This window comes from Mesoplodon bidens, assembly GCF_964165515.1.
Source record: "Mesoplodon bidens genome assembly, chromosome: 5".
Lineage (NCBI taxonomy): Eukaryota > Metazoa > Chordata > Mammalia > Artiodactyla > Ziphiidae > Mesoplodon > Mesoplodon bidens.
This window is the reverse complement of record NC_138161.1, coordinates 123,053,116-123,076,976: the sequence shown is the minus strand read 5'-3', so window position 1 is coordinate 123,076,976 and position 23,861 is coordinate 123,053,116. Positions and strand designations below refer to the sequence as shown.

The following is a 23,861-nucleotide window of genomic DNA, read 5'->3' as shown; positions in this document are numbered from 1 at the left end:
TGGTTTTAATATTGTTTATTAGCACAGTAACAAATGCAGACTTAGGCAGTCCACAACATAGAACCAATCCACTGAGCAACTCCTATTCCACTCCTTACAGTTAACAGCTTAAGGTATTTTACTACAGGTTTTCACAAGTCCTGATTCAAACCTCTTATCTTTTCACAAGAAAGGAGACTGGCATATAAAATAAAATACATAACTACTGATATTTCCTATATGGTGTCTTATAGCCATGTGTCCATTGTATATATATGAGATGACAATCTCTGAAAGCTGTTAAATATCACTGTTCCCCTCCAAGAAGGGAAAAGAAATTCCAATTTTTTAAAACAAAAGACTGTATAGTCTTGAAAGGACTTTACATAAATGGCCATGTGTGTAACCTGTACAAACTAAGCTGTTTCAGATTTACAGACTACAAGCAACTGAACCCAAACGTCTATTCTTCTCTGTACTGCATTTTTAAAAGTTGCTATTACCAATTCTGTCTACTGTAGCAAGATACCTTAAGTTACAACAAAATCTTAGGAAATAAGACTGAATAATATCTGTTATAGAAATACCCTACTCTTCACCAACGCCCACCCTCCCCCACCCCTTCAAAATCATAAGCAGCTCTCTCTGTGACAGACAAAGAATGTAGAGAATGGTGACGACCCAATTTATGTAGCGTATCTCTTGGTCCACTGTCTGGCCATTCTGTCATGTTCTGCTCTGTTGGTCATATACTGAGTGGCAATACTTCCCACCAAGGGGTCGGCTGGAAGAAAAGAATGTACATTACTTCGAAGAAGGGAAAGGAACATTGTTAAGTTTCAGCAAATAAGCTAGTGACAGCTTGTGAGGAAATGGACAGAGTAGCTGTGATCAAACCACTCCACCATTTGGGATACTTTTCCTCCTGGACTTTAAAAAAAAACAGCATGGATGCAGGGGGATCCTGATCCGGACAGAGAGGTCTGGCCCCGTCTCCTTAGTTCATTCCATCTCTCCCCCAACCCCCCCGCCACGGGAAGGGTTTTGCTCCTGCGTGTCAGGGCACGGAACGCGCAAGGCCCTAGGCTGCAGTGAACACCCAGCTGTGTTCACAGGACCTTCTGCTCGATGGCACCAGTTGTGACACTGAGCGCTGTCAAGTCCTCAGGGCTACTGCAAGCGAACGCTATTTACCTCTCTACTCTGTTGACCCGCAAAGACCCAAAGTTGCCAGGTCAAAACCTGTACTTCCGATTAAGTACAGTGTTCCTCTGAAACCTAAATAAAATCTTTAGTAATTAAATTTATATTTCTCTATCTAGAAAAAAAGTTTTTAATAAGAGGAAATTAAGGCCCAGACGAAACCACAGTCTGGTAATCAGCAGAGAAACAACGCCACGTCAGTAAGCAGTTGTGGGCAGGTGATGAGCAGACCCGCAGGCAGAGGGCAGGTGACTCAACATTCACAAGTGTGTGTGCCGTTTCTGTATGGGAAACGGGAAAAAAGGGGGAGAGAATGAAGATGTAAAAACCTAAGGCAATCTTTTGTCAATCTTTTGTAAGTCTTCAGTTTATAACACCTTGTTGCTAGAACACATCAAGTAATGGTGAAGTCACTGCATTTTTCACCTAGTAGATTGAACTCTTGATTAGAACTTTCTTTGAAAAGCAATGAGTTTTTGTCCCTTGAAAGCCCGTACAAAAATAAAATCTGAACTTTATCTTTAGAAAATCTTAGTTTAAGTGGAAAATAACCATTTTCCAGGTGAGGAGGAAAAAAACAAGGTAAAGAATTATTAACCTTACCAGGATTACAGTCTGTAAGAAGTGAGCAGATAGAAAGAAGGACTTTAGAAATGGTTAGTGCTGGACTCCAGTTATCTTTCAATATGTCCAAGCAAATAACTCCTTGACTGTTAATATTACAGTGATAGATTCTTGTCCGAAATGTAACCTAAAAAACAAGACAGTGTTAAATGAAATCTGAACAGCAAACAATGAAACTTTTTACTAAATTGCCTCTTCAATTAAATGGTCCTGAAAGAGACATTTGGTCTTTTAAAAAAGTGAATTATTTATTTATTTATTTTGTTTTGTTTTGTTTTGTTTTTTTGCGGTACGCAGGCCTCTCACTGTTGTGGCCTCTCCCGTTGTGGAGCACAGGCTCCGGACGCACAGGCTCAGTGGCCATGGCTCACGGGCCTAGCTGCTCCGTGGCATGTGGGATCTTCCCGGACCAGGGCACAAACCCATGTCCCCTGCATCGGCAGGTGGACTCTCAACCACTGCGCCACCAGGGAAGCCCGAACTGTTTTTAAAACAGTTTAAGGCTGATGAGAGTTAGGGTAAGAGACTATTTCATGAAATTGAGATTAGAAAGTGTTCACTGATACAATCTCAGGGATTTTCAATTTCATTTAAAAAGTAATATCCATCAACAAAAAGCAAGGTAACCTCAATTTTTTTTTAAATTGAAGTATAGTTGATTTACAATGCTGTGCTAATCTCTGCACAGCAAAGTGACTCAGTTATACATATATATGTTGGTTTTTTTTTTTTTGCGGTACGCAGGCCTCTCACTGTTGTGGCCTCTCCCGTTGCGGAGCACAGGCTCCGGACGCACAGGCTCATCAGCGGCCATGGCTCACGGGCCCAGCCGCTCCGCGGCATGTGGGATCTTCGCGGACTGGGGCACGAACCCATGTCCCCTGCATCGGCAGGCGGACTCTCAACCACTGCGCCACCAGGGAAGCCCCACGTTCTTTTTTTAATCGTCTTTTCCATTATGGTTTATCCCAGGAGATCGGATATAGTTCCCTGTATAGTTCTTGAATTCATCTTTAGCAGTTTTAATGTATTAAGTATTTTCCAAACGTTTCCAAGTTTGAACAGCTAATTGTTTGCTGACCTCTTGTGTTAGCTGGTAGTACTACATGGCCTCAAAGCAAGCTTTAGAATCTAATTCAAACAAACACAGTGGGTACATAAAGACAAAGTGCTTAGCAAACAATGATCACACACCGAAAAGGCTGAAAAATATATTTGAAGATGAGGTTTGTTTCTGCTTTTTCTGACCTTTATATATCAGATCTTGCAGATAATCATGCCTACCTAAATCACAGAATTCACTTAAACAGAATCTCCACAGGTGAGGAGCTAGAAGTGGGTAAGGACCACAGCAGCAGACGAATCAACATCAGCCCCACGAACCTGGGTTACTTTGTCTGGTCTCCTACTTTTTATTTGTGAAATACACCGACTCATTCCAAAGTGAAAAAACCCTATCACTTTACCAGTTTTTTGGTTGTTTTTTTAAGCGACAGACTTGCGGTCGGTCACCTCTTGGGCTGCAATTGTACCTTTTTCCCTAGCAGTCCACCCCATCCCCAAGAAGAGGTTTTCCTTCCGACTGGGCGAATGAGAATCACGGTGTTGAGTGTTACAGGAGACAGTGACTGAGCAACCCCTGCCCATCCTAGATGAGAAAGCCCAAGCTTGGGGTCAGGATCTGAACAAGACCGAAAGATGACAAGGAATGGAATCCAAGGCTTTGTTTGGTAGGAGATTGTCTAATCGTTTTAGTGCGTGGATATTTTGACACCATTTTTATCTGTTCAGAAACTTTTTCTGTTGAGTGGGAAATAGGGGATTATTTATAGGTTGCTGACTGTGTTACTACAAATATTAGCAGGATTTTAAGCCCCATCAAAATAAAGCACTTACTCTTAGAAATGGTCTTTGCCAAAAGAGGCAAAGTCAACCCAAAGAAGTGTTTTGTGTATGTTCAAGTGTACTTAGAGATTTGTCAAGATATAACAGAAATCTATTTATTTGTGATTAACAACTCAATTTTAAAAGCCTGAATAATCTTTCATGGGAGTATGTAAATTTCAGCATGAATCGGGGAATTTCTTACCTTTGGAGGCTTGAAGGGATATTCTGGTGTGAAAGTGATATCAAGGAAGAACACACCACCCTCATACACGGACCCTGGAGGCCCTAGGATGGTTGATCTCCATTCATAGATGTTATCGCCTTTGGGACCAGCACTGTGAAATAATACACCAGAAGGTGAGTAGATGGCGGGGCATCCCCATTTTTACAGTGTGTCCCCAAAAGGGGGAAAGGTCGCCTCTCCTTCCTTTTTGTTTAGTGTGTGGATTCTCTCCACAAAACACAGGTATCTTTCAGACAGGCCTCTGATGCAGGCCTCCAACAAGCCTTAGGTCAAGTATATGGTAAAAAAGGACGCTGAAACCAGTCTATGCCCGCTTAACTGTGAAGAAGCAAGAAACACCTCACTTCTCAAACCCTCTCTCCTTGATACATCATAAGAAAATGTAAGCGTAAACGATACTTTACAAAAAGAGAAACATCTCTCAGCACACCAGAATTCATTAAATTAGCGACAAAGTTTTGCTCACGGCTACATCATCTTTGAGGACCATTTTAAGCACCAAAGCTTCGTTTCTGACCCTCTGACTGGGGCTCTTTCTTCCTCCTTGTTCTTGTTTCTCCATAATCTTACCCTAAAAGGAGTCCAACAGGTTGCAGGTTCTCTTTACAGCAGAAACCATGCTGGGTGGAGCAGGAGGGGGACAAAGTATCCGGTTACCAGTCATTCAGTTTTCACTTCTGCACACATTAGATTCCGCAGTCAGGTTCTCTCTCTACAGGTTAAGCTACCCTCACCTGTGAGTGAGCTCAGCGCTCTACACGCCTAGTGACACCGCAGCGCCCTCCCCTACAGCACTGTGTCGGCTCACAGAGCGCCCTGTAGTCAAGCACATTAATAAAAATACAAGCAAGACCTCCGAGGGCTGGCTAGCACATCTGTCCACACAAGTAAGCGTAAAGCTCCGCTACCGAGAGAGGAGACGCAAGTCTGGGCGACGGTCTCGGTGCCGATGCAGACACACCTGCCCGCAGCGCAGGGTAACGGGTAACGGCGTGGACCGCTTCACTTGAGACGCTCAAGCCTAACTGTTAACAGCCACTTCGAGGACAGCAGTGTGTGTTGGCCAAACAACAAAAGGTCTTTGCCTGGAGAGGCCTGTAGATCCCAGTGGATACATAGCATAATTTCTACAGAGCAGGCAAGGCTCTTTTCAACACACGTATGGTGTGAACTGGATTCACTCCCCACACACGGAAGGCCCACGCCTGACGCAGATGCTAGATGCCAAGGTTCCCTAACGCACAAAACAAGAACTGCTTGTCTTCAACATGCCCGCTGCTAACTGGTTAGAGATGGGGTTCAAGTCCTTCTAGGAGAAAGAGGAGATGAAGAGGAAGGGAGGGGAAAAAAAAAAAAGGAAAAGAGGAAACCTACCTGTGGCCCTATACTTTCCTCAAACCCACCAGAGATTTTTTCCTTTCAACCTGAAATTTGGAGTGGGAGAAACCACAGCAACATAGGTTAGGGGAATGAGCTTGTAAAAGAGAACCAGAAGAAAACAAGTTCGGGGGGAAAAAACATGGTGTGGCAAAAAGGAGGGAGAAGATACGGATGAAGGATAGGGGCCAATGGGCAATGGGGAGGGTTAGGGCCCAAACTGGTCAAGAGGCAGAAAGCATTCGGACACTCACTGAGCACTTCCTGGCTGTGTGACCTCGAGCAAGTTAGAGCACCCACCTCACAGGAATGTTCTGAGAACTAAAATACTGATAATATGGGGGGGGGGGCGTGACTATCTCTGCAGAACAACAGGCCCACAGTAATCTCCCATTAAATGGCAGCCGTCACCTCCGTTTCCAATTATCTGATGATTCCCACTGGCTCAAATACTACGGTCCCTGAATATCTCCTTGTGATGGGTATTCCCAACAACTATTAAAAACCTGTTTTACACAGGACAGATATGGGAAGAGAGCTCGTTTAATTAACACTGTCTCTAATATTAAGTCACACGTATATGCAGACACCAATCTTCGAGTTTAAAAAAAAAAGACGACTTCCGATTCTGCATGACATCTGACCACAGTTCTCACAAGGTGCAAGGTAGGGAGTGCTCCTAACCCACCCTCTCCCTCTAAAAACATGCAGTAACCCCTCCAAGTGAAAGGATACAACTCTGATTGCTGCTGCTTCATAGCCTGAGATTAGAACTGGTCCTTGGGCATCTGAAGTTTGCTGACCTGCTTATATGTTTGCATCCAGCATATGTACTTGAACAGAAAGTCTACAAACCATGGCTGATGCAGCTATGATACCTGATTACCAGACTGGAGTTAACTGAAAAGTGGACTAAGCAGATGAAGATGACACTGACACAGAGGCTGCAGATAAAAAGACAAACTATTCTCTCTTATCCAACTAGATAAGAACTCACGGTATCTAAGACTTAAAGGCAAGAGGCTATCATTTACTGTAAACCCCTCTTCTTACAGATGAGGAACCAAGGCCGAGAGCAGAAGCTAGGCCATCCAAAACACTAGTGCATCAGCAGCCATACTGTTTTCCTCAGTCAGCCTGGTGATGCTAAGAGACCCAGAAAAAAATAACAGTAAAGTCAGTCCAACCCTGGCGGGGACATGTTCGCATAGGCCCAATTCTGCTGGCCCCTTAGTACAGAAAAAAGATAAAAGAAGAACAAAGGTCTAACAACATGCCACTACAAGCAGATTTTATGACTGTACAGAAATTTCATCATCAAAATAATCTATGGAACTTCAAAAATTACAGATTCCTGACCTTAAAGCCCAGGCCTCCTGAGCTTAAACCCGAGAATCGACATATTTAAAAAGCTCCTCTGGGGACCTTTGAGCAGGTGGTCTGCATTTGGGACCCCCTTGTACAGGTCACTGGGAGTAGGACAACCAGTTGAGAATGCGAGCTTTAACTTTTCACGCTTGTCATCTGTGATACAGCTAGAAATCCAAATCAAGATCGCTACTTGTTTGTAATCAGCTTTCAGTTCGGGTGTGAACCTTCCTGAAAGTTCAGAAAAAAGTATGGAGAAAGAGAGTTCAAGAATCAAGTACACAGCATAAGCTTCAAAAAAGTGGAGAATGAAGGTGGGTTATAGTAAGAAAAATAATGAGTGAAATAATATCAAATGTAGTTGAAATGCTAAAGCTTTGGAAAAGATTCAACAGCATAGATCCCTAACCTGTGGGTCCTCAACCAGGAGGCTTGGAAGTTACTGTGAGGGGTCTGAGAACCCACTGGAAAGACCAAGCAACGCTGCCTGAACAAAAACTTCAGCTATTCATTCTAAGGCTGTTATTGGATGAATTCACGTAGCTTTCTGTCTTATGCATTTTCTTAATCACAGGATAAAACAAAAATTATGATATGGGGCCTGCAAAACTTTTGCTTTTTTTTCTTCCTTCCAATTCTCACTGGAAAAGTTAGGCTCTACTTGTCCAGAAGGTGGGTAGACACAGACCCATGGCAGGGGGCGGGGGGCACGGGAGGGGGTGAGAGGGCAGAAGTCCCCGGCTCTCAGAAGGCCACTGTCAGGGAGAAGCTACGTGAGGCTGTTCCGGGGGAAGTGTGTCCAAGCACCCCACCCCTTCCTCCATAGAGTGACTGACTGGACCCCTCAGGTGGTCAGCATATGCCTCCCCCTGCCTTCCGTCTCCCTTCCTGTAACAGAAGATACTTCTGGTTTCACAATAAGAAACGTAACTCCAATTTTAAATACTGGTTGAAGTATTCTAATCAGTCTAAGTGATCAGAAGGGGTGGAAACTTCTGAATTGGGAGATGGGGGGAATGAATTTAAGGCATTAAGGAAAGATGGGAACAACAACAAAAAATACACCTCCCTGTTTGGAGACAGTGAAACCCAACTGTGATTGGAATCTCTGCAGGCAGCTGAGACTGAGAAGGGAAAACGAGCCCATGCCTTTGCCTTCCAGATTCTGTTAAACAGGGACATAACGTTTATCTGCAACACAAACACTTTTCAAAAGAACTCCCTGGTGGTCCAGTGGTTAGGACTCCGCGCTTTCACTGCCGAGGGTCGGGGTTCAATCCCTGGTTGCCGAACAGCCAAGAAAAAAAAAAGTGTAACACACAGAACTCTTATACAAGGCAAAAAGAAAGAACTGTGCCCTGAATTCTGTTTTTTCCCTTCTGGTCAAAATAAATACAGCCGCAGTAAACATTTTAAGAAAAATGATAGTAACTTATACTTTTGACACAGTATTTTCTTATTTCTGTAGTGGTTTCTGACGCCCTACGGACCCATCAACAGTGGGAGCGGGGGTGTATGAAGCCCGCCGGCTGGCAGGCACTCACCGTGGTCCAGGCCTCCCGCCTTCGAGGGCCTCCCCCGCAGTGAGCGCTGGGAAGGGCCATTACACGCTGCAGCTCTCCTGTCTCCCAGATACTCTCTGGGGAGCTACACGAAGCACAGAGCTGCTGACGGGTGTAACTAACGCTTAGCACATATGGTCCTAAATAGAATCTGAACAGTATAAAAAGTAATTAACACAAGTCATTTAAGGTATCATCCAAAGAAATTAATAAAACCAACTCTTAAAAACTGTCATTAGAGCAGTCTAACTACTGGCATCTAATGTGCCCTCTGGACCGACTTCTCCAAGAAAACTGCATAAGCCAACGTTTAAGCTTCATTTTGTTTTGTCTTAAAATCATGCTTTTCTCGGTCCTCCCCCATTCCCATCCTCAATATTAGTTTATTAAAAACTTAGCTTCCATTTCAACAGTTAGAAACCAAAGTTGCACTTCAGTTTTCAAAAGGTATCACCGATTTCTTATAAAGAATATCCTGAAAGCAGGCAAAAATTATAATCGATTTTAAGAAATGGTATTTCTACCTGATCAATTTTTTAATTGTTATTGGGAGAGATGACCCTTGCTTACAAACATAGAAAACCCTAACTCAGATGTTCTTTTAGGCATAATCCTGAAAGACGACTTAGTTATCTAGTCTCACACCCCAGGAAAAAGTGAGGGATGAGAGGTCCGGAGACAGAAAGATAAGAAACATGCCGCAAGCGAGCGTGTGGCCAGCAGCAGCAGGCCGGGAAACGTGTGCCCCGAGAAAGGGGCGAGGCTCAGGATCAGCCGGTTGGCAGCTCAGCTCTTCCCACCTAAAAACCCCAAGTACTCCCTGCTATCATCCCGCAGTACAATGAGTAACGTTTCATAAAAACAAAGAACTGGCACTTGGAGTATCCAACGATCGTCCCCAGGAAACGGGATGCGGCAGAGACTGTGGACTGGCTAGTCCATGTGTCTTTCCTCCTCTTCTTTGTAGGAGCGACATGATAAAGCACAACTAGTTGCTTATGTGAAGTGCGTCACTCACGTCACAACATCCCCCAAATCCCCCCATTTCAACAGTAGCCTCAGAGCAGTGGTTCCCCATTGGGGGCGATGCTGCCCCCGAGGCAGTTTGGGGTGTCACAATAGGACGGGGCGCGGGGGGCGCTACTGGCACCTTGTGGGTAGATGCTAGATGCTGCTCAACATCCTACGATGCCCCGGAGAGCCCCCGCAATATAGAATTCTCTTGGCCAAAATGTCAACAGCGCCAAGGCTGAGAATCCTGCCTTAGAGAAAATGTGCCCGAAATCAGATAGGAAAGAGAAGAGCTTCAGCTTGAACCCCTGCTGTCAGACTCCAGTGCCCACCGTCTGATCTCTGCCCCACTGCTCAGTGCCTGGTACAGAAAAAAATATTCAATTTATATGGCTGTCATTATTATAAAACTTAGATTTGCGGGACTTCCCTGGTGGTTAGGATTCGGCGCTTTCACTGCCGTGGCCCGGGTTCCATCCCTGGTCGGGGGAACTAAGATCCCGAAAGGCAAAGGCAGGTGCAGCTCAGCCAACACAAAACAAAATAAAACCAAAAAAAGTTAGATTTGCACGTGTTCTAGTGTTCTATAGACCCTTGCTACTCAAAATGTGGTCCCTGAACAAAGCAACACCAGCGTCCCCTGGGTGTTTGTTAGAAGTGCAGACTCTCAGACTCCACCCCAGACCTAAGGCAGCAGAATTTGCATTTTAACAAAGTCTCCAAATGATGCCTGACCGCATTAAAGCTTGAGAAGCCAGCTACGGAGAAAGGAAGTGGCAATGAACAGCAACTCTACTTTCCAATCTTCTAGACTTAGATGACCATTTATTTGTATTACCTTCTCTGTCTGTAATTCTGTGCAGTAAGAAACAAGTATTAACCCTGGTGATGCCTTGCTCTGTTAAGACTGTAAAATCAATACCATACACACAGAACTTAGAAAATGCTTACAGGAAGAGATCCACAATCGAATCTACACTCCCCACAACAAAGCACACTACTCAAACCCCATTCTTAATTTACTCTCCTTTTCCTAAGAAATTCAAGAAGAATATGATAAAATAGCATGAATCTATTTTATCAATTTACCAGAGGGAATCCTCATCTCCCACAACTACCTCTCAACAGACAGACGCTCTAGGGAATGAAAGCCGCCTTCTCCGTGAGATCTGCTTAACACACCCAGAGGAATTTTATAAAAACAAAACCAAAAACTGTGCTGTCCTGAGCATCCCTTCATAAAACAGTAACCACGTAACCTAGAAGTGAGTGGCAGGAGGAACGTGAAAGGTCAGCAAATCTCACTGCAGTGACCAGCAGGCTAGTGACGTGGCCTGGTCAGCGCTATGAAAAACTGGGGCACTCCCCTGTGCATCCTTCCTGGTAGCTCTGAGAGGCCTCCTCACACAAGCACAAGGCACAGCTGCTTCGCACACACCGTTCTGGCTACTGTCCCTCATAAAGAACTTTTAGGCCAAGGGCCAACCTAAAGTACTCCCCAGAAAAGCTGGTGCCCACGTGGGTAAGAACTCACATCAGTGGTATCCTGTGTGTCTAGGCAGTTACTCTGGAACAGAGTGGGTCCATATAGTGGGTACATTTTCCTACATATGGGAGGGAAACGAACTCAAACTCAGGATCGAAAACAACACGATCCATGTCCACCAGGAAGCCTTCCCACAAAGCCCCCCAAAGTCCTGTTCTCAGAAGAGAACAGATTTGTCTGTGGATTATTTACACAGACTGCTACAGCTATGTGGGTGCACCACCTCTCTTACAACAGATTGTAAGTCTCTAGAGATCACTAATTTCCCACACATACTACAGGTTTGTAGGCCTGATAGTGATTAACAGTGTTTAATTAGCTGGTCAAAATATGTACCACTGTTTAAGGTTAAAGGACGACATTTCCAAATTAGGTGAAATAACAAAACACCACGAAAGCTCAATCCTGCCCAGCTAGCCATTCAATTATAGTTTTATCTTACACAACTGCTTTAGAAAAAAGCAACAGGTCCTTCTGGAAATTCACATTCCAATATTGAAAAAAAATCAGATGCACATAAAGACACAATTTTTAAAAGAAAATTAGTTAAAACTAGTTTCAAGATAATTTGAAAGGGACTCCCTTAGGGATAGTGAAAGAACTGTAGACCTAAAACACCATGGCCCTCAGGGGTTCCTTACTCCCAACGAGGGACGGCTGAGTCACGAGAGTTTTTAGTTAACTGAGCCAAGAATCGCGCTTTAACTTCTGAACTACTGGGTATAGGGTGCGGGGTAGGTAGCGAGCAAGTGAAATGATAAACTAGTCCCAAGTCAAGGGACTAAAACATCAGACTGGGGCGGGGGGGCGGGCGGGAGAACGACACATAGGAAAGAGTGCAGAGCATTAAAAGATCAGCACACCCGGTCTCAAAAGCCATGTTCCTATACAACGTTAAACAGGTAGCTAATTCAGGATTAAAGTGGATCAGCCAATAGCTCTTTTCTGCAGGAGCCACACAAGCCTGACTTAGAACAATTCTAATTTGTTTTTTTTCCCCAGAGAAGTAAGAGAAATGGTCAGAGCAGGTCCAGTTCTAAGGCTATTACTCCTCTATTGCCACTAAAAGAAGCCTTAGAGTCACGTGGCCGAGTCCTGAGTTTTCAGGTGCAGTGCTTACATCAGCATATACTGATGTAAAACTGCTAAGTGAGTACCGCTGACCCTTGAACAACACGAGCTTTAACTGTGAGGGTCCACTTATGTGTGTATTTTTTTCAATCAATATATTCAAAAAATCTGGGGGGTTTTGCGACAGTTTGAAAAAACTCGCAGCCGAACTGCATAGCCTAGAAATATCGAAAAAATTAAGGAAAAATTAGGTATGTCATGAAGGCATAAAATGTCTATACACATACAACATACAAAATATGTGTTGATCGATGTTGATGCTATTGGTAAGGCTTCTGGTCACCAGCAGGCTATTAGTAGTTGGGTTTTGGGGGGAGTCGAACGTTATACTTGGGACCCCCAACCACTGCGCTATTCAAGGGGCAACTGTAAACAGAAACCAGTTATTAGTCTGGCTCTTACGCTCATCAGTCCACAGGGTCTACTAAGCACAATCAGCTCGCCTGTTGAGACGGTAAGTGTACTGTGGGTAAATGAGAGGCAGCTGGGGGGAAGGAGAGCCTCTCGTTTAGACTTTTGGGGGGATAAGGCACACTTGTTAACACCTGTACCCCCCACACTTTAGTGCTGATCCTCAAAAGCAACAGTGCCACAAGGAAGAGCTATTTAAAGGACAACAAAGTTCTCAACAAAGAACTCACCAGGTTCTACTCAATTCCAAGAACAGATTCTAGAACACATCTTTGGCTAGAGCTCTCTCTCATAAAGGTTTCCCATCCACTCACACTCGTCACCTTCTGTGCAGGCTCCACTCTGCAGCTGCTGGCCACCTCCGACTGCAGGTGGGCAAGCAGGGGACGGCCTCACAGCAGGCAACGTGGGCAGTGACGTCAAGTGGAAGCGCTCACGGCACGAGGCTCGCCACCCACCAGAGACAGGCCTGCCTCAACTATCCTGCTGCAGGGGTTTTTTTTGGGTCGCTTATCACGTGGTGTGAATTCTATAGTTATTTTATTGTCTGATAAAGCTTTTATTTAATAATAATTTTAAATTTTTACTGTCCTTTAAAGTGTTCCACTTTGGACGGTACACGGTTAATCAACGTATGCGGGGATCTCAGACCACATTCCTGCACCAGCCCATCAGTCTGGAGCGGACTCCCCCGCGGTCCCCTACTTCTAGCAATCTTGCCGCTGGGTCTTCATCCACAACCTGCACCCTCTTTCCGGGACTTTGAGTAAAACACCCCAAGCAGGTGTTCCCCATCCTAGGTCCAGCCCCTACCTCTTCCCTCAGCACAGAACCCAGGTGGGTTTGGAGGGTAAAAACGCCTTCAGCTCAAGCTGGCGTTGACATCATCAGGCAAAAGACTAGATCGGCAGTTTCCCCGAGACCCCTTCAACAGGCCCACAGGGCACGACTACTTTCCTAATTCTAACACATGATTGGCCTTTTTTTCCTCTCTATCTCTCCCATTTGCACCGTGAAGTTTTCCTGAGACTACATGAGGGGTGATACGGGGACAGTCTGAATGCAGAAGCAGATAGGGTAATCCAGCTGTTTTCTCAAGTCAGACATGAAAGCAATTTGCAAATATGTAAAACAGTGTCACTCTTCTAGGTTTTTTTAGATATGGAAAACAGAGTTATATGTGAACCTGTCTTTTATGATTTTTAAATCAACTATTAATATTTTTAATGTTTCAGCTATAATTTTGAATGCAGTAAAAAATCCGTAATTATTAACCACATAAACAAGAGCTTTGTTGCTGTCCGTAATAATTTTTAAGAATGTAACAGGGTCCTGAAACTTTTTAAAAAGTTTGGGGGGCTTCCCTGGTGGCGCAGTGGTTGAGAGTCCGCCTGCCGATGCAGGGGACACGGGTTCGTGCCCTGGTCTGGGAGGATCCCACATGCCGCGGAGCGGCTGGGCTCGTGAGCCGTGGCCACTGAGCCTGCACGTCCGGAGCCTGTGCTCCGCAGCGGAGGAGGGCACGGCAGTGAGAGGCCCGCGTACGGCAAAAAAAAAAAAAAAAAAAAAAAAAGTTTGGGAACTGCTGGGTAGATTATTTTAAAATAATATTAGCACAATTGGCTAACCACTAAAATAAGTGTTTTACTCTTACGCCCATCAGATATTTAAAAAACAAAACAAAACAAAACAGAAAACACCCTAAGAGCTTTCAACAGGAACTAGAAAGCAACGTGAGAGAGGAGTCTGCTACATGGGGCCGGCCCCTCTCAACCTGCCGCCCTGCACAGAGGCCGCCAGCGTCTCACGCACAGCCTCCTGCCTCGCGGTTCCGGCTCCGGTCCACTCCCAGCTGCCCGTCTGTGTCTCGGTGCCTAAAAGCTGCTCGGTCGGGGCCAGCAGGCAGGAAGCGCAGCTAAGTAACAACCTGTGGCGCTTGTACAACACAATCCACCCATCCTCTGACACCGCTCCCGGCTGGCGGCGGAGTCCAATTCCCCTCCCTCTGAAGAGGGCCGGTCAGAGTGACAGCTAAGTGGCACAGCAAGACTCCCCAAGCTGGTCCTTTCTTTTGGTGGTGAGACCCCCTCCGCCGCAGCTGTCGGGCACTCCCTCTGTGCACCTAGGAAACCCTGAACTACTGGGCACCTGAACACTGGGGACGCTGTGGACAAACCGCAGCAAGCACGGGAAGCCTGGGAAGGCTCGGTGTCCCAGCCCTCAGGCCCCGAGCCTCCACAGCCCGGCCCGACGGCCGTCAGGAAGCCTGCAGACGCCTCCAAGGTTATGACACATGCTGGTAGCTGTTTCACAGGGCTTAGTTTGCGATGTTCTCGTAAGGCAGGAATAAACCACTGAACACTTCTCAAGAGCAGCCTCAGCCATCGGCGGAGTGCTGGCTGGGACAGTTCTCCAGCATCCCCTTCGGCACCCGCACGATGGGAGCTGGCAAGGAGGCGTCCGTCCTTCACAGCAGTCTTTCCTTCCATCTCACTCCCCACCTCTACCTCTGTTCCTTACACTACAAAAACTACTCGTGTTCGAACTCTCATCTCAAGAGTCTCCTTCTGCGGGAACCAAGGCTGAGACACCAATGAAGTTACACACACACGCAGGGAAAGATGAACATACGTGACTACACAAAAACCGAAGACCCTTAAGAGAAAGATGTCATCAACAGTTTATCAAAGGCTGGGGGTAGATGTCTGCAGGACGTGATTGAGGGTTAATATCCTGACTTAGGGAAAACGTTGAACATACTAACAGCAATGGATGAAAGCACACAGGCATTTCTCAAAAGAAACTGGTATGGCCAATAAACAAACTGTCAATCTTGCTTAGACTCAAAGAAATGCAAATTAAACATGAGACACATTTTACCTGTAAGGACTGGCAAAAATTTAAAACACTGAAAATCTTCTGTGTTAATTGTATGAGGAAACAGGCACTCTCTTCCACTGTCTGTGGGACAGTAAATTAGTAGTTCTTTTAGGCTGTGATTAGGTATAAGATATTCAAATATAAATCCAGTATACCCTTTGACACAGAGATTCTGCTTCTCAGAACTTAACCTAAGGAAATAGCTGGACATGTGCACATGGCTATAGTATTAGGATATTTATAAGAACCTTATGTATGATAAGAAAAAATCTGGAACGAGCTGAATTATCACTAGGAGATAGGTTAAATAAATCGTGGTACAAGCATATAATGGTACAGTCTACAGCTCTTAAATGAGATGAAGTATGCATCCTGAACAGGGTTTAAGGAAATCCATAATGTACATAACTGAAAAAGCAGGTTCCATGACAGTATGTAAAGCAATCTCATTTTTATAAGACATACCATACAACCAAACTGTTAATAGTGTTAAATACTGTTAAAACCTGCAGGATGAGAGACAGGGGATTTATTTTCTCCTTTAAACAGATCTAAATTACTGGGATTTTAAAAAACGATCATCTTTAACTTTCATGATTACAGTGTATTACCGTTCTACAAAGGGTAGAAGAAATGGAATCTAACCCACCTAGTAACAGAGAAAGTAAGAGAGAAGGCAAGTAACTGTGGTTACCCTGGGGTAAACAGGGTTTCTGAGGAGAAAGCGAGCCCTTTAAGGGTTTAGGGGATGGAGGTCCTCCATCTGGGCTACTGAGGCCCAGTTTCCAAAGCCTGTGGTTCAGAACAGAGTCGTGGAGAGGAGACTTCAGACGAATTCGCTCCTGCTCTTCAGAGCCCAAGGGCATTTTCCACAGGGACCCACTGACTTACTGCACCTTCGGGTGAAGATGTAAAACAGTCTTTCACAGGAAGTGCCTGGGAGCGCTCCTGCCTCCATCCAACTGACAGCCCTGTGACAGAGGCCTCCCCTGACCTTCAGCTTGGAGACGGATGGGCACCGCCAGCCTGTCCTCCTCCCTCCTCTCTTCAACTCAGGGGCTCCTTCCTAGCCTGTCCTCTGCACCGCGCTCCTAACCAGGAGCTGAGAGACGAGTTCAGCGAGAGATTACACAGCCTCCAGCAGTGTAAACCAAAGCAGCTCACATACACACCAACAGCAGGAAGCAAACACTTTTCAGATCAAGGCAGGCGGATCTGACGGACCACTCGGCATACACATTACCACAGACCAACTGTTAGCTAAGACGATCTGTTCAAGTTACCTAACCATCTATCTCAGCGCTCAGTTTACCTGAAGAGTCAAAACATGAAAGACTCTGAAGTGGGTGGCTTCCACTGTATGCAAAGTACTCCTCAAGAAAGTAGACAGAAATTTATCCAAGGATAATAAGCAAAATAATGTTTGAATTCAATTCCCCAGCATTTATTAGGTATCAGTTTGGTCTAACCTAATATATGCACATTTAAAATTCCACTCCAAGAACCAACATAAATCAAAAGCAGAAAAATACCCAACATTTGCAGAGAAACATATCATTTCCACAATTCTTTCATAAACTCTGACTTTTTCGATCTTTACCCAAACCTTTTGTATCAGGAAGGTAGCATTATCCCCATTTTAAAGATGGGGAAACAGATTCAGGAGGTTAAGTGACGTGCCTGTACAAGGTTCTAAAGCTAGAAAGCCACAGTTCTGGCCAATGCAATCCAGGCTTTCCTACATTGATACTCTTTCCACTACACCCACGGAGCTTCTGATAAAATTACCTGTCTTCAGACTCACCACCAATTTCATGTAATCACATTTACTAGTCTGCCTCTCCTACCTTATTATTTTATTTCTCTTTCGCATTTGGATGGAGGCTGGAATTAAACAGGAACAAGAAAATCTTGTGATCTGCTAAGAGGTGTTATTAAAATTTCTTAAAACAAAAATTGATTCACTTTATCTGTAGAAATGAATTAACTGGAAATACATACACACCACACAGTACCTACTTAGTGTGGAGAGAGGGGATTTTGCTGATGACGTGACAACTCCAAAAATGAGAATCCCCCACTTAATGAAAAGCAAAGATGGTTTTGGGAAACAAGCATCAGTTCAATTGAATAACAATCCCAATGTTATGCTCCTAAATTGCAAAGAGAAAAGAGAAAGAAACGCAATTCTTCAGGCGAAGACAAAAGCTAAAAAGCAGGTATAGAACATGACACCTACTTCCGCAGCTGAGAAGTTCGTCTGGTCCCAGACACAGCGCCAGAGCTCCGATCCACTCCACTCCACTCCAGCTCACACGGCACCAGGAGGGCCGGCCATCACCGAACTGACTTGCACTGAGAGGCAGGTCAACCCCCGCCTGAGGATACAGTACCACCCCTGCTCAGTGCTCTGTGAAGCCTGGGCCTCTGCAGCCTCTTTGTTCCCTCCGTCTCCATCGCAACTCAGAACCACCAGGACATCACAGGGTCAGGATGTGAGCACAGCTATGTAGTGCATTTGGAGAGTCACTGGCTTCTTGCTCGGCCCCAGCTGGCCAGGACAAATGGGGAAGAAGGCTGTTTATATTTGCAAAGGGCTGAGAGACTGAATGCGCGAGGCTATGCCCTGTATCTCAAAAATACAAGGCTGCACTTGGACGGGAGGGTCTGGTTCCTTTCCCGCTGTGAAATGTCACAGCCAAATCTCTGTCCTGCTGGCTACACACACCTTCCGGTTGAGCAGTAGAGATAAAAGCTTTCATCGAGTCAGGTACTGCAGCAGCTGCTAAAGACGCCCAGGTGTAGCGTCCACATGTGACATTTGACGGCTGCCCAAGTCTCACACATCCAGTACTGGGACTGGTAAGCAGAGGCCCAGGACTTTCACCAGGGGCCACTGGCCAGCCAGCGCTCTGGTCCGTAAATGAACACACGTAGTGCACGTATGCGCTGCCTCCTGTTAGCATCGGTCGCTCCTAAAATGATTCTAACCATTTAACACCAAAGGGCATTCTCCCCCAACAGAAAAGGGTCCTAACAAAAATGTCAGCTAGTGACTTCCAATTTTATATGAGATATACTCTCAGAGAGCTAACTGCTGAAGGATATGCCTATCTATTCAGGATAAGTTTTATAGAAAAGGCCAAAAGGCAAGAAAAGTTCTGATTAAGAGAAGAGGCGGCAATTGCTCCAAGCCCAAGGTGAGGAGTTTCACTCAGGGGCACATAATGCGGCTAAGAGCCCACACACATGACTGGAAAATAGGATTAAAGAATAGACAAATATGAAATATGAAGTGGGAAATTTTAAATTTCTCGTTTTTCATTTCTTTTATGGAAGAAAAAAAAAAAAAAACCCAAACCTAATTTAAGTGCCAGACCAGAGGAGGGAAAAGGCTGTCTCAGTAATTTAAGTGCCAGACCAGAGGAGGGAAAAGGCTGTCTCAGAACGTGTGCATCAAGATGGCAGACTGAACACATGTACCAACGTTTATTCCTTCTTCAAGCACCACCCACAGAACCGTAAAGGGATTTCCTAAAAAGGCAAAAACCTACAAAGATGGGGCCAACAGAAGTCTGGAAGCAAGAAGGCAAATAAATAGACAAGTGGTCAAGGATTTGGCATCCAAGACTGAATCCTACAGCGGCTGTCGGGAGGCTAAGATCAAGCCCAATGACCCACGAAAAGTCCTTGGAAGACTAGGTGCTATGGCGCCTGTGCAAGTGCAGGGCGGGGCAGGGACAGGCTGTACAGTGAGGACGGGTAAAAGTGCACACAAGCAGCAGCTGCGTCCCAAGACCGGCTGTGAGGCCACTCCCGGGCCGGGCAGCACCATCCCTCCCCGCAGAGTAAGGCCACGCTGGTGGGCACCGCCGCCCGGGTCAGGCCATGTCTCCAACCGGCTCCCCTAAGACTGAGGCTCCCCCGCTGGCCTGGAAGGAGCGGCGGCCTCGGTGCCACGGAGGCAGGAGCTGACCTCTCTCCCGACCACGTGAGCCAGAAGAGGACCCCGGCACCCTCGACCGCGGCCTCCAGAGACCCTGAACCCAGGACCCAGGAGCGCGGCACCCCGACTCCACACCCACACTCACCGCAGTACTGAATGTGTGCGCTGTTCTGAGCTGCTCAAGTTGCAGTCATTGCTACACAGAGACAGAAATCCCGCCGGACTGCAGTTTACTTTCTGGAGAGGCTAAAACTGAGGGTCTCCGAAGCAGGGGACCTACCCTGGCCGAGGGCAGAGGTAGATGCTGAGCTGAAGGGAGCTTCCGTACCCGCCGTGGGCCAGAGAGCGAGACCCCAGCCCTCCTCCTGGGCGCCAGGGCAGCAGGACGGCCGGGGGAGGACCTCGGAAAGGTAGAGAACCGAGGGGCGTGGCTCCTCTCACACGGCAAACAAAGATCAAGACAGACTACAAGGTGGCCAGTCAGAGCCGAGAGAAATGACAAAAGATTTCAAACTAAACTTATCGTTCATATCCAGAGAGACAGAAGATACTGCATCAATGAAAGAAGAACATGGCTAAAACGAAACAACGTTCGGAAAAGACAGAAGGGCTAGGATTAATGGGTGAGGTGGTCAAACAGCACAAACTTCCAGGAACAGAATAAATAAGTCACGGGGACCACAGTCAACAATACTGTACGTGCGGGAGCTGCTAAGAGGGTAGATCCTAAAAGTTCTCATCACAAGAAAAAAGTCTGTCACTGTGTGTGGTGATGGATGGTAACTGAACATTATGCAATATACACATATATCACATCATCACGCTGTACACCTTAAACTAACACCATGTTTTCTGTCAATTATAGCTCAATAAAACAGGGCGGGGGGAGAAGAAAAGGAGCTTTTGGAAATCAAAAATAAGCAAACAAAAGATTTCAAAACTGTAATGAAGGGTGAAGTTGAAATTTTCCAAGAAAGTAGAAAAAAGGTAAAAATTAGGAGAGAAAACATAAAAATTAAAGGATCATAAGAGGGTCCAAGATTTGAATAGATTTAACAGTGATCCAAAAGGAGTAAACAGAGAGGGGGGTGAAAGGTAATTCCAGAAAACTTCCCAGGATGTAAGTTTTCAGATTGAAAGGGCACAGTACACTGGGGGAAAACAGACACATCAAGTACTCAGTGAGGAAAAAAAGATAATGTACAATGAATCAATCCACCTGACTTTGGATTTCAACAGCAACACTGGGAGTGAGTGAAGGAGAAAGAGAAAGGAAACAAGATTCAATGGAGAGTGGAGAGAAGAGAGAATCCCCCAAAACACCATGTGAAGAGCCCGGCGCAACAGGCTGTGCGTAGACTTAGTGTCGTCTGTCTAGACTGGAGCAGGTCAGGAGGCTCCAGGAGAGACTTCTTCCAAAATTATGAAATTCATAAACCACCCAAGGCATCTGCCTGTCTTTTCAGGAGATGTAGAAGATCAGGAAAGCATGTGAAGTGGTAAGTGTGGAAAGCTCTGGGGTGGAGAGGGAAAGAGAAGACGAGAGAGAGAAAAACTAACTCCAGAGGAGGGAAAAGGTCATGCAGGGGAAAAAAGGAATCGCAGTTTGCTACCGTGGTCCACAGTACCACGTACAGCTGTGAATAATGTTCACGTAATATACACAGGGATATAACAACAGAGTATATCAAAATATAAACAAAAGATATAAACAGAAAGAGTATGGGGGGTAGCTGGGGAGGAAATAACTAAATCTTCACCGTTCATTGTTGTGAATGAAGACTTACTGCCCAAAATGGAAACAGCGAGTCAATCTGGACATACCACCTAAACGTGGGGAGGTAAACAGCAAACTCACCAGCTCAAAAAGGTGCAAGTAGTTGCCTCTGGAAAGCTAACCGTGGGGAACGCTGCTGGGAACAGTCGCTCCTTGGAAACACACCGTAAAGAAGTATTAGACTATGTTGTTAAAAACCGAGAAAAGATGGAAAGGAAAACCAAACACTTTAAAACCACGTGACACCGCTCCTTTTTACCAGTTCAAGGCCCTCTAAGTACCACAGTGTGTGTGTGAGCTAGTTTGCCAAAGGATCATCCACTTAACTACAAGAAATTAAGCATAAAATACTGGCTTAACATCATGGATTCACTACATACAGTTTAATGCACCCTGTACCACACAGAGTAAAACACAAACTAAAATGGTAACAAAAATAGGAAACAGGAACAGAGACGGTACATAAGTTCCTTCTAGGGAGACCTGGGAAGGCTCCATAGTGTAGTGGTATTTAAGTTATGCTTAGAGAGCCCAATAGGTTTTTTTTCCAGGGGAGGGGTGACCGAAGTGGAGAACTTTTGGTACAGACATGTGTGTGATGTGCGTCTCCTCCAGGAATGTAGTTGAAAATGGAGCTGGAGAGACTAAATGAGAAGAACCAATCACAGAGGACCTTAAATACCTACCAAGCAATTTAGATTTTAATAGCTTTGCATTGCCTACAAGAGGGTAGTGAAAAAAGTCACTGTTTTAAGAAGTAGAAAACCCCAAACACTGAAAACATCAACCTATTCAGAAATTGGAAGCTACACATTCAACCTTCAATGAACAAAGCAGAGCGCCTAATTAAGAGGCTATGGGAACCTACGAACCTAGATTAGAGCAGTGACAGTGAGAACAGAATTGTCTCTGGGGAAATCGGAAGTACTTCACGGTAACAATCCTGAAGGGTTATCAATACAGCACAGATCCTCTGATCAACGCACACACACAAATACAGAATCCAAACTGTCTCTCCCCGGCCTGCCCAGCTTCTTTCTCCGCAGTATTGCTGACTACAAATCCCAAGCACCTTTCCCAGCACTACCATGTACGTAGTTAGTTAACTAACTACATGGTAGTGCTGGTAGTTAGGTAGTAACTGCCACTTGGTTAAGTCATTTTATTTGCTAAAAAACAAACTGTTGCGTTTATGTATGTAACTTTGTACATTTAATACCTGAACATTTCAGAAAACTACACACCCTGATTTTAGCTCAGAAAAATATCATTAGCTATATGCTTAAAAAATATAGTGAACATGCTATTTGGGGCACTGTCTATGTTTATTTCAAGAAGTTAAAAAATAGCAGGTTTAGCATTCCTTTAAAAACACTACTGAAATGCGTTTGTGGTTTTATTTAAATGGGCTTTGCCTTACAGCAAATAAAGCAAATACTGGAAGGAAACACATTTAAGCAAAATGAATACTTTTAATCAGTTTATCTGACAGCTCGATAGGGTTGTGCTTCGATTAAGAACCAGGGCTCACAAGTTTAAAGACTCACAAACAGGCACGGTCCACACGGCATCAGTATGAGATAAAAGAACACCCGCATCAACTCGGGACGTTTAGCCAGCTTTGTCAGTGGGCGCTGAGGGGACGGTGCACCCGCACAGGCACGGCTGCAAAGACGAAACAAGCCCAGGGCCGTCGGCTGGTCAGCGGCCCTGGGGCGCAGTCCCGACTCCCCGGAAACCCGACCTGGGGGAGGAACGTGCGTGCACCCAGGCAGGGTGACGGCACCCGGGAGCCGCGGGGACAGCTGCCGGAGCCACCCTCCTCTTCAGGAGACCCGGGCACGTGTGCTCTGAGCACACAAATGTGACACAGAGGACGTGGCTCTGGGGGAGAGGCGGCTCCTCAGCAAGAAGCGGAGGAAGATTTCAGCGGCTCTGGCAGTCAGGGCTGCCGGGCGTGGGGCGGTGAGGGCAGGACGTAAACAATCCCAATGCGTCTTACGTACAGCCCGTTTTAACACCTGTTTAGACACGAACAGCTGTTCAATATTACGCGGGATACAAACTCTTAACAAGAGTCACGGGAGTGTGAGAGCTGGTGCCTGCTCCCGTGGAAGTGCCAGCTAAGAGGAGGCTGACGACAGTGATTACAGTGCCACGTGAGCCGTCAGAGGAGATGGGCGAAAGCAAAATGGGCCCCCCACACACAGTTCACGTGGCGACCCTCCCTCCCCACCCCCCACGCCAGACTCGCGACCACGACGTGGAGAGAGGAGAAAGGGGACAAGTCCTGAGAACAAGCTTCCCAAAATGAGCAGCCTCCCTGATACAGGTCAGGGCTCCTTACACGCAAGTCCCAGACAAAGTTTTCACCAAAAGGTAACGAATAAAGGGAAAGGGATCAAGTATCATGTTTTTCATAAATTTTAATTTATTCACTAAAAGGGTTGTCCTCCGTTCTGATGTCAAGTTCTCCCTCTTTTGTGATTTTGTGTTCTACGTCCTTGCAAGGCGAGCTAAAATACGCAGCCCTGCATCAGCCCTCTACGTGCTGAAGCTCCAGGTTCACTACTGCAGTGACAGCTTCCGCAGCAGTTTCCGCGGGGGAGAGGCCTGGCCCCAGGCCTGTGGCTCCACTGGCCAGAGCCTCTCACTGGAGACCCAGGCAAGACCCGTCTCCCCGCATGGTCACTGGCACCTCCATCACCCAGACCCGGTCCTCAAAGGGACCCACACCAGAAGCAGGTTCCGTGCACGAGGGGCTTCCAAACCACCAGCTGGCTGACAGGGAAGCGGAGCCTCTGTGGCCAGACTCCGTCCTAAATAGTCAGAGTGACTTGGTCTTGGCTGGTGCACATCTCCAATCTGATGGGCAACCGAAAGGTATAGGTTTGGGGAAAAACATCCTTTTTTTT

The 23,861-nt window shown here is 45.8% G+C and overlaps 1 protein-coding gene across 1 annotated transcript in view; it reads right to left on the bottom strand.

The window, feature by feature from the left end:
- The window catches only part of UBE2E1 (ubiquitin conjugating enzyme E2 E1), an 82,068-nt gene continuing 58,207 nt past the window's right edge, over positions 1-23,861 (bottom strand). Inside the window, exons 4-6 of the mRNA XM_081235586.1 lie at positions 3,896-4,028; positions 1,786-1,933; positions 1-763 (exon numbers count right to left, since the gene is read on the bottom strand). Coding sequence (XP_081091712.1) covers positions 666-763; positions 1,786-1,933; positions 3,896-4,028 — 379 coding nt within the window. The 3' untranslated portion in view covers positions 1-665. The remainder of the gene's footprint in view (positions 764-1,785; positions 1,934-3,895; positions 4,029-23,861) is intronic.